Genomic DNA, 11,809 nt, shown 5'->3' with positions numbered 1-11,809 from the left:
ACGATTTAGCTAGCTCCTTCCTTTCCTTCGGATCTCGAGATTTGTTCTTGAACTAAAGGAACTAAAAGAGCGAATTAGTTCCTTTGACCGGTTGACCGAGATCGGAGCGCTCTTTTTAAAGACCGAGCTGGCACAACTCTACTTAAAATATTAAAAGTTAATAATATTGATGTAACTAAGTAGGTATCAAATTCGTGGAGCAATACAACTTTGTCTTTGAATCCTTTTTTTTACACACACACAAAATCAACTGAAGACTAGGGTAGTTTTAAAATAAAGACAAACACACAAAAATATAATACAAAAGGTTTTTATCGGTTGTCAAGATATTTAGAATTTTGTGTATTTATACATAGAGTTTGTGCGGAAAGAGAAGTCGTGGAATGTATGGGACTCAATACATTCCACGACTCTTCTCTTTCCGAACAGACTCTAGACAAGTCAATATTTAACCCATTCAGCGCTAATCACGACAGGTTGTCGTTTTACTTTTACGAAGAATTTCCTCTACATACCGGTAAACCTCTGTTATCGGCTATGACGTAGCGCTGAGTCATGTGTTAATTATTTGCATAAGTTGATCAATAAACTGCGACGATCAACTCAGTCTATAGTAATCAATTATTTAATTTCGCATGTGGGTTGTACAAAAACATAATTATTACTCTACAAAACTACATTTCAGTAAGTACTTCAGTAATAATAACGTCCATCTTCGGCGCCCAGTTGAGCTGGTGTATGTCGGTGCGGAAGCATTTGGCGATCTCCAGCGCTCTCATACATTCGTCCTCTATGGCTTCATGGGTCTTTTCGCAGGCGTGGAGGATTTCAACTAGCTTTGAGGCTACTTCACTTGCTGAAAATTGGGAAGATTGGCATAAGATCATCCGCAACATGTTCAACAGAATTCAATCATATATTAGGATAATTATTTTCATTTTTAAGGGCAAAAGCCATTCCACTACAAGACAAAGTGTTTTAGAAAAACAACAAGTGACCGACAACTTGGCACACAAGAAATTGCTGGAGTAAAACAGAGCATACATATTTTTTTCTGCCCTCCAGGCGAAAAGCGTCAACTTTGCACCCGCTGCGCTAAACGAAGTTGCCGCTTTCCGCCTCCGTCGAGCAGAAAAATAGTATGCGCACCACGGGAGGAAACGTAGGATATTCCATCCCGCGTGTTTGCCACCCTCGCTTTCGGCTTGGGTAACAATTTTACACGCGGCACGCAATTTCCTACTTTTCCTCCCTTGGGACACAAATAACTATATGTAGATTTGTGTAGAAGTAGAAATTGTTATTAATATTTTTCATTTTCAATGATATAATTAAACATGCATGCATGCTTATATATTAATATCTAAATTTTGAAAAGCTTACTACCTATTTAAGAAAAACATGCATATTATTTTTAATTTTTTTATACTACGTCGGTGGCAAACAAGCATACGGCCTGCCTGATGGTAAGCAGTCTCCGTAGCCTATGTACACCTGCAACTCCAGAGGAGTTACATGCGCGTTGCCGACCCTAACCCCACCCCCCCCCGTTGAGCTCTGGCAACCTTACTCACCGGCAGGAACACAACACTATGAGTAGGGTCAAGTGTTATTTGGCTGCGGTTTTCTGTAAGGTGGAGGTACTTCCCCAGTTGGGCTCTGCTCTAGATCTGGAATGACATCTGCTGTGCTGTGTCCTACCACACAATGCGAGATGACATTCACATTGCCCATACCTCTCTTTTTTGTATTTCAAGTAAACACAAAAATATAGTCGAATAGTTCTTCAAATAAATTTTCTGCTGTATGGAATTAAATAAGTACGTTTTGAAAGCTACATAGATTCTAATCTGACAAGATTTTACTGGACCTACCAGCGCCATGCCTGGTGGCAAACTCCTGAGTGTTTCCATGATGAAGTTTCCCACTTGAATCGATTAGATCCAATTTCTTGCTCATACAAATGATGGCGCAGCCTGTGTCCCGGTTCAGGAGGGAGTAGTCCTCCTTCCAGTAGTGGTACAAGTCACTTATCACGTGCCCTTGGAGGTTTAGCTGTTGGAAGACGAAATAGCATCACAATTGAGAGGTAACAACAGTAGCAGATACAAATACACTCGATCCTTGAAAGGCCCATTGATTACCAGTTCATTACGATATCGGCCTGTCAGTTATTCGCAATAAAAGCTGACAATCGCGAATAACTGATAGGCCGATATCGTCCGGAGAACTGGTAATCAGTGGGCCCCTTTAGAGTGTAAGCTTTTGCTGGAAATGCTCCTAATAATACTAAAAGTTTAGTCAGTTGTTGAAAAATAAGGGAAATAGTGATCGAGATCTTCATGCACGTGTTTTTTTACATAAGATATTTTTTTACATCCACAGAAGACTTTAAAACTATAATTATTATGACGACCGCCGACGACGTCTTGCCTAGTGGGTAGCGAGTAGCGATCCTGCCTATGAAGCCGATGGTTATAGGTTCGAATACCGGAAAGGGCATTTATTTGTGTGATGTGCACAGATATTTGTTACTGAGTCATGGGTATTTTCTATGTACTCGTATTTAAGTATTTTTATATTATTATGTATATCGTTATCTGAGTACCCACAACACAAGCCTTCTTGAGGTTGCTGTGAGGCTTTAGTCAATTCGTGTAAGAATGTCCTATAATATTTATTTATTTATTATACCCACCCGTAACCCAGAATATTGGTCCAGTGTTGTATTATTTAAGCCATATTTTGTTATGAATCCCGTAAATGACCAACAACATATAAACTTAAGCTTAACAACTAATCAAATCTTCAGCTCACCTCCTGTTTGCATTCCTCAAGTACTTTTAGGAACCCTGATGTTATGGTCTTCATAGTGTCCGATGACGGTTCTATCTTTCTCACAGTCATGGCTAATAATACAAAAGAGAGCAGGACAGATCTCGCCATTTTTATATTTTATTTTTTATTTTTAACGTGGTTCATAGAAAAAATTAAAAATTTAGCTACTGGTCACTAGAATGTGGTTGTTTTTCTTGGGTGCGTCCATATATATGGATGCCAAAGTTACTAATTGCCGATGTTTTAATTGTTAGGTGTCATATGGAAATTGTAGTCAATTTACACGTGGGCTGTCAAGGTTGAGTTTCAATCACGTTTGACATTGTTTTCAATTGTCACAAAGTTGCAAGTCCGCAATCAAATGAAGACGACTATCAGTGAGGTGCAAAACCATAATTTAAATTTCAATTATACTTATGTGTCGGTATTTCCAACCCGAGTCACTCACGGTGTCACGGTATCACAAAGAATATACACAATTCAAAATAACCTTCTTATGTTATAGTAACGTGATATGTTTGGCATATATATGACTGATTGCAGAGTATCGAAAGCCGTTTTCTATTCCCAGCTATCAGCTGGTAAACGGAAGCAAAGTTGGCAGCACCTACGTTACAAAGACGAGCTTAAGTACCACCTAACTTCCTGCGGTATACCACCTGACAAATGGGAGGAGTATGCTTCTCTGCTGCCAGAATGGCGTAGTCGTGTTAAAACGAGCGTAAAAAACTTTGAAAACGCTCGTCTCATTGACCTTAACGCGAAACGTCAGATACGTAAATCCCGGCCGAAGCTCTCCTATAATTATACCTATCTATCCTATAATATATTTGGCCAACTTTACTGCCCCACCTGTGATAGAGTTTTTAAAAGTAAGTTCGACTTTGCAAGCCATATTACAGCTCACGCTCGTAATTTAGCTAAGGTCGCCGTTGCCGATCACGGCATGGATAGCTATAACGTGATAGGGTAGACAATGCTTTTCTCACATCACCAATTCGAAAAAGGGCTTTTTCTTCCCTGATAGGAGGTATCAAAGTATCACGTTTCTGTTCTAGGCCACTAGGTATTTTTATATTTTTTGCATACTTATTTTGCTTAAAAATATTTTTAATCATCATAATTTCCTCATAGGTGATGTAAAAACCAGTATGTAACTAGCATCTTCTTCTACAAAATTTTACAACACTTCATTTACTTTTCAAGCTGTCCGACTCTGGAACTCCTTACCCGTTGGCATTAGATGCGCTCGATCTCTTGCTGTGTTTAAAAAACACTCAAAGTACATTATTTATCTCTCCCTTAGTGGTTATTTATATAGTACATAATTATTTTTACTCTGTGGCTGCCATGCTGCTGTCATACTCGTATTTACCTATGTTTCGGTTAATTTTATATATATTTATATGTATGTTTATGTATGTCTATTTGTATTCCTTATATGTGTATGTTTATTCACTGTAATTGTGTGTGTGAATGTAGGCTTCATAACGGTTTAGCAACACCTACTTTTTCTATTAACTTCTCTATTTCCGCTACCCAAAGGTTGTCTGGAAGAGATCGCTTTTTAGCGATAATACCGCCTGTTGTCTGCCTCAAAATTTAATCAATTGTTTATTTTTCTTGTATATTTTTACTGAAGTGTGCCAATAAAGAGTATTCTATCTATCTACGTGTCACATGGTAGCAAAATTATTTCCATCTTGGGCGTAACACATTTAAATCCCTCACTACATTCAGGATTATATTTTATAATGCTTCGCTTTGTTCAGATTCAAAGTACGCCCTCGCCGTAAATATGTCATTTTGCTCCCTTGTGACGCAACCAACTATTATTTGGTACCGTAGAAAGTACATAAACGATTAAATAAGATGTTATTTTACTGTGTATGTTCTTTACGATTTATTATAAATATGACGCGCTTAAGAATATGCTCAACGAGGGGGGGCGGGTTTAGGGTCGGCAACGCGCATGTAACTCCTCTGGAGTTGCAGGCGTACATAGGCTACGGAGGCTGCTCACCATCGGGCGGGCCGTATGCTTGTTTGCCACCGACGTAGTATAAAAAAATGCGACATATTTTTCTCAATAGTTTCGTAATAAAAATAAATCCAACAAACTCTCACTCAAACAACTATTTATTAAATCACAACAATTCTAATCTAGACCAAATAGTCGATGAAATGAACTTAATCAAAACTATCTACTAGAAATCACTCTTTAGACATTGTTCGATGTATAAATTTTTGATTGTATATAAAAATTAAAAACAATACTGGTAAAAAAAATACACTTTTTGATGACCAATGATATTTTCACTATGAATTACATAATTAGTTACAAACTCTTTAAGTAAAGATTTTATGTAAATTCTGACTGTGTTCTAAACCTTATTTTCATATATTTATGGACGCAATACAATAGTCAGTGTCGGGAAGTCGTAAAAATCTGCTTCTACTAGTGTATATATTATCCTACTTATACATATTCTGGGAAAAATAAGATAGCTTCAGATTTTTACATAGCTCAGATTCCGATGGTCAAAATATTGTACGCAAAAAAGTGATTACTACTACTACTCCTAATTTCATTTTTCCATTTATATCAGGATTTTTTTTTATGGTAACACAAAATTTGTGTATGGCCTGAGTGGACGCTTGAGTGGGGCGTGCAGCAGGGCGGGGCATGCGAATGCAAACGTATAGGAGCGGCCTCAGTGCATGCTGCTCACATCACTTGTGAGCCCGACGCCACGCTGCATGCTCCGCCGAACGCTCCGCTTCGAGCATCCACTCAGATCTTACACTTACTGATGTCCGACTATAACAACTAGTGAATGAAAACCCACTTCATCTATCCACCAGTATCATTTTCAATTCAACGTTCTGCCAATGGGTCTTAATACTTCTCCAGCACCGCTTCAATCATGGCGACCTCGGGTGCGATACCAGCTTTCTTAGCGTCGACCTTGAAGCAGGCTGCGACCTTGACGACGCGGCTGCAGTCGTCAGGGATGTCGTCGTACTGCTTCTCGCAGTTGTGGATCAGTTCGACCATCTTGGCCGAGAGGACGTCACCTGTAAACAAGAGTCAAAAGTAGATGTCAGCGGAAACGAACAAATTGTAATTAGAACATTGTAATTACCCTTTTTTGTAACATTTATGACCTACATCATTGAAAATAAATGGATGTATACTTCTATTTCTAGTCAGTGAAAAGTGGCTAGGCAAAATAGATACGTTTTATCTGGAAAATGATTTTATTTCACGTTATTAGTTTTTGAATAGCAGTTTTCATCCAATACAGATATACAGAATTGTATAAATTACTACGACATATTGGCAATTGTAGTAACTGTAATGATACGTGCTTTCACGTATCACGTACATTTCATAAAGAACTTTGAACTTGTTTATGAAACTGAAATCGCAAACTTCTGGCTATAAATTCAAGTTGTTTGCGCCCAAGTCCGGATAATAATGTAACACATTATTTCAGTTCTCGTACAGTCGGCAAACGTGAGCACGCGATGCATTTTACATAAACCTTAGAGGCACATTCAAATATCAAAACTTGATATCAATATGAATATAGTCTTCTTGAGAAAGCGATACATGGAATTTTTTTATCATGTTGGTAGCATATTTTTATAATCGAAATACGCTTCCAGGTCAAGAAACTGGCTATTTTTAAAAGCGTGGAAATTGCTGCACTCCATGCTACTTTTGTTTATGGTTTAGTTAGCGAAGTGACAATAAAATGTATATTGCCTATGCCTACGAGGAGAATCAGGAAGTTACGAGGATAATTCAAATATTTAAAACTGGTAACTAACGTACTTAAAGTTGATTATCGCTGGACACGCTTCGATCCACATCGAGGATCTTCAAACAAGGCAACTTTTGCAGTTAGGGTCCAGCGTGAAAATAATATTTTGTGTAAAGTACGTAAGTAATCCGTTTAATATATCAAAAAAAATTATATGTCATAATCACGGTACATACTCCTAATAATTGGGACAGTCGTTAGTGTATTCAATATGACGGATCGTTCATTTTACTCCTAAGTATCTTAAAATACTGTAAAAGTATTACATACACACAATTCAAAGCAAGAGTTCGTAAGAAATACCTCGTGGGAAGCTCTTCACGTATTTATGCACGTTTTCATGATGCATATGCGCATCGCTTTGCAGCAGGGAGAACTTATCTTAATAGTTTATTTTTTGAATACCACGACGGTGGCAAACAAGCATAATGCCCGCATGATGGTAAGCAGTTACTGCAGCCTATGGACGCCTGTAACTCCATGCGCGTTGCCGACCCTTTAAAAACCTGTACACTCCTTTTCTGAAGAACCCCATACTATAGACCTTCGGGAAAACCTCGGAAGGAAGCTCATTCCGCTCACAGCCCGAGTGTCTGCGGGAGGAAATTCCTCTTCAACCGCACAGTACGCGACCATTTTGGTTCTAGGGTATGAGGATGAACACCCTGCCGACGGCGAGCGGTGCGGTGATATATCTATCACTTAATTTCTTAAGTGGTCGTTTGCAACATGTCAAACAATTCTTCAAAGCACAGCCCATTGTACAACCGGTAGAACACACACACAAGAAGGCAAGGTCTCTCCTTAGACTTAAAGGTTCAATTCCGCTTGTGAGTTTATTATCTTATTTTAATACACACCTTGAGGGAAGCTCTTGACGTAGTCATGCATGTTCTCATGATGCATGCGGGCATCATCTTGCAGTAGGGAGAACTTGTTGGACATGCACATGATGGCGCAGCCGAGCTCGCGGTGGACCACTTCAAAGTCCTCGCGCCAGAAGTTGTGGAACTCGTCCAGGACTTCTGGGGACAGCTGGGACTGTGGGGATTGAAAGGCGTAATGTTTATGTCAATTATGAAACATTTGTAACGTTTTTAATTAAAAGGTACCACATTGTCGATATTCAATAAGGTTGATTTCAAATTGAAGCTTCATGGAAATAGCGCTTTATTGATAACCGAAAATTTTGGTTGGGTCGAAAATGTGATATATGCTTTTTTTTAAATGTTACATTTATATACAACTCTTTTTGTACCTAATTCCTTAATGAGGGAAAACGGGTTTATACCCATAAAATACTGATTGATCTTTCCCAGACATATTGTAAGGACATAGACAATTCTTTACTTTGTATAGAATCCGTACACAGTGATTTGATTGTATAGAATTAAATGCAACATGCAGCTGGACTCTTCGTTTCATATAGGTAATTACGTATCAAGGAATAACTTATAATGATGAAGGAGCATTTATTTGCTTAATTAAATTGGATTAAATATAATTTTGATTGGTTATTAGTTATTCTTGCTATAATTATAATAATTAAAAAACATTAAAATTGCTCTAATAAAAAAATCATTACGGGATTTCACTAAGGGAATTCAATGCCCTGTAATATATTTACATACATAATTAATGATTTTCTTAAAAATAAATTCCCTTTCACTTAACCTATTAATTGGACACAAAGCAAGAAAAAATCTTCCAAAGTCGCTAAGTCAAAGACTATTTCAGTATGTTTTTCAAATTCCAAAAACATTCAAATACTTACCTCCTCACGGCATTGCTCTAAAGCCTTCCCGAAATGCGCAGTCACATGACTCATGACCTCCGCCGTCCCGTCCACCATCTTGCCCCCCACCAACACTAAACCAACCAGCCAGCATAAAGCCATCGTGATAACAATGCCCACCAGCCGCCAGCACACCAATATATCACAGACGGATTTTTTCGGCCGCTAATTCTCTATGATTACTCCTAACAATCTTGAAACTTAAGAGGGGGCTAGAGCAGATTGATATGTAGATTTCCATAAAAATATCACACGGAAATTAAACTACATTTGCAATGGTGTTAACCAAAACCTTAAAAGGTTAGCTTACTCGTAGAGCATTTAGACTTTTTTTTATTTATTTATTTGAATCAAAAGAAGATTACAAAAAGACTTAAATTACTAATCTGCCAAACTGCAGTACAGTTTGTTGGCAGAAAAAAAAAACTAAATCTACCCTCCATCAACTAGTAGGTATTGTTAATATTAATAACTATAGCCACTTTTGCATACGTATTTATTTGAAACCTTGGTATGTTAAAACTTAAACTTCAGAGTGGTTATCACATACTGTTATTGATCACGGGTCATTGTATTATGTAATTCAAGCTAACATTAACATTGTAAATTAAAATAACTGCTAAGTTTAAGCTAGTTATTGCTTTAGTTGTAGAACCCTTGTCAATAAATGATTTTACACATATAAGTGAAACAAGCCTGTCCATAGACCCACCACAGAACATTCCCACAGAAATTGTCGTAGTAATCTTAACTTTTTTAAATATACGTGATGCTAATGACGTTTTTAATGTGGAAAGGCTCCACACCGGGTCTGGGATCCATCTGATTAGTTATTCTTAGGAGATGGAGACTGGAGATGTCTGTCTTTTTCTGTACAAAACAGTCTAATTTTTGCGGGGGAGGGGCACGTCAAATGTATGGCTATTTGTACGTATTTGTAGATAAACGTCAGTCCATACAATAGTATGCACAATTTGTGCAAGGTTTTCGGTAGAAGAGTAAGCTTTTAAAGACGACTTCTGTCTAAATGGTCTAAGTTTCCCATTGTTTCCTTTATTAAAATAAATTTAACATTTTATATTTGAATTATGACGGAAATGTCTTACACATTTTATTTATAATAACAGTATACATAATGGATATATAGAGTGGTTTTACTATAACTAGCTTAAATCTAAAATAGGCCTTTGAGGCATTGTACCAAGGATGCTGCCGGCATTTCCTCGTCATATCGCAATGCTGATACGTTGTGCGAGGATGCCGCCTGCCTTTCGGTCACTAGTTAAGTCAACCACACGCTGCGCGATTTCTGCAAAAAACTTGTTAATGTATAATATTTCCTTTTAATTTGCTAGATTTACATATACCTCCTCTTAATAATAAAGATACAAAGTCCACCTAAGGTCAGTTAAGAGTTAACTAGATAATGAGCTAGACTAAATGAATAGGTTTACTGGCTTTGGTGTTGTCGATAGTAATGTGGTGGTTGCACAGATGCAAGTCATTTGGTGAGGCGTGATTGTTTAATGTCTTGCATGTTGGTTTGAGGGTTTATTTGTGATTAAATCTGGTATTTGTCTTGTCAGCTGTTGCTCTAGGTACTGATATCGCCCCGTTCAGAGATCACCTACTCAAGAATTTACAATATTGAACAAACGACCGGTTTGGCCTGGTAGATAGTGACCCTGACTATGAAGCCGATGGTCCTGGCTTCGAATCCCGGTAAGGACATTTGTTTATGCGATGAGCACAAATATTTGTTCCTGAGTCTTTGGAGCTGTCTATGTATTTGTGTATTATATATATCGTTGTCTGAGTGCCCACAACACAAACCTTTTTGAGCTTACTGTGGGACTTAGTCCATCTGTGTGAGAATGTCATATAATATTTATTGATGTTTTTAATTGACACACTTTATTATACATATGTGAGTGCGTCTTCAAAAAACGATCTAGATTTCATTATATCTCCGGATTTAATGTGTTTTTAACCATAGAGACTATACATCTCTATTGTATTGTAGTAATTATTTATTTTAAGATTATTATAATGTAATGTTTACCCAGGTATTGGCTGTTGTATTTATAAATGTTGTTATGTATTTTTCATGTCACCATATGCTGTTACTATAAATGTTGTATTGACTTGTAAAAGAGCCCTTGAGGCCTACTTGCAGAAAAAAAAATTGATTTTCATGTTTGTTTTACTTGCCGAATCGAGTGTCCAGTGGGATTTAGTCTTCCTTCGGCCAGTTGTTAAGGAAGGTATCCAGTTCGTCCCGCCATTTCCGTCTGGACCTTCCCTGCCCACGTCCCTTTACCAGCATCCATTTGGTGGTTATGCTAACAACCAAACAGACTGAGGTCATACCACTATCTCTCTCACTCTCACCATGACCACATAAGCATGAATGAGAAGTTTTACGACCCTGATCATCGGTTTGGTTTAGGTAGGTAGTATAGGCCATTTATCCGTCCGTATGCATGCGGTAGACGTGACCGGCCCAGTCCCATTTAGGCCTAGCAGTTTTTTCGTGTACGTTAGCAATGGCGGTTTTAGATTCATTATAGTATTATAATCTTAAGTCGGAATCATTTCAAATCACACAACCACACTTTATTCATCCCTTGTCTAAACTTTTCTTATCTTTGAAACTTGTTAAGAAGAAATCGTCATTCGTCATTTTAGTGCAATAGATAACAAAACCAAGTTCATAATTTAATTGTTTCGTCAAAATCTAATGTACATATACAATTATTCTGTAATGTATCTACATATACAGTTATTCAAACACCTTAGACTAAAATAAAAATAAGTCAAAACAATTTGTGGCAAACCATAAAAGGATCGTGAAATGAAAACTGTCTATGGGTGAACAACCTTTCCCGCCTATTTTTACTAGCCTATATTAGTATCCCACTGTTGGGCGAAAGGTTCCACCCGTTCCCACCATTTGGCCCTATCCAATGGACACAGAGTGGCGGGACTCTTTACAAAACGTAAAAAACATTTTGGTCTTTCTCTGCCCCGAGATCTACCCTGTACCCTGTGGGACCCTGTCTGTGTCTGGTCACGCCTATATTACTGGATTACTAGTGTTACTACTCGTACTAATTAACTGCGTGTTTCTGACGGAAACGACTTGCAAAATAATAATTCTATATTTAACTCAGACTGAAATATGCCGCATCCATTCGATCTCACTTCTAAGTTAAGGAACATCAAAAGGGCAGCTGTGTAATTTTGTAATTAGTCAAATCAGCAAGTAAGTTACATTGTATCAACCAACAATAACTCGCTTCACTGACCGTTGGAAATCGGAACACCTTATCTCCACGATATAAGG

The 11,809-nt window shown here is 37.7% G+C and overlaps 2 protein-coding genes across 2 annotated transcripts; both read right to left on the bottom strand.

Annotated features, from left to right (window-relative positions):
* Positions 1-294: 294 nt before the first annotated feature.
* On the bottom strand, positions 295-3,030 carry LOC133533666 (general odorant-binding protein 1-like). Its single transcript, XM_061872691.1, has 3 exons — positions 2,818-3,030; positions 1,875-2,055; positions 295-856 (listed from the first exon to the last, which is right to left on the bottom strand). The coding sequence occupies exons 1-3, from the start codon at positions 2,944-2,946 to the stop codon at positions 675-677; spliced, it is 492 nt and encodes a 163-aa protein (XP_061728675.1). The 5' UTR covers positions 2,947-3,030; the 3' UTR covers positions 295-674.
* A 1,929-nt stretch (positions 3,031-4,959) lies between these two features.
* LOC133533667 (general odorant-binding protein 2-like) lies at positions 4,960-8,600 on the bottom strand. Its single transcript, XM_061872693.1, has 3 exons — positions 8,443-8,600; positions 7,529-7,709; positions 4,960-5,916 (listed from the first exon to the last, which is right to left on the bottom strand). The coding sequence occupies exons 1-3, from the start codon at positions 8,563-8,565 to the stop codon at positions 5,738-5,740; spliced, it is 483 nt and encodes a 160-aa protein (XP_061728677.1). The 5' UTR covers positions 8,566-8,600; the 3' UTR covers positions 4,960-5,737.
* Between the last annotated feature and the right edge of the window lie 3,209 nt (positions 8,601-11,809).

This window comes from Cydia pomonella, unplaced genomic scaffold, assembly GCF_033807575.1.
Source record: "Cydia pomonella isolate Wapato2018A unplaced genomic scaffold, ilCydPomo1 PGA_scaffold_193, whole genome shotgun sequence".
Lineage (NCBI taxonomy): Eukaryota > Metazoa > Arthropoda > Insecta > Lepidoptera > Tortricidae > Cydia > Cydia pomonella.
The sequence above is the reverse complement of the archived record's forward strand: the minus strand, read 5'-3'. Positions and strand labels throughout refer to the sequence as shown.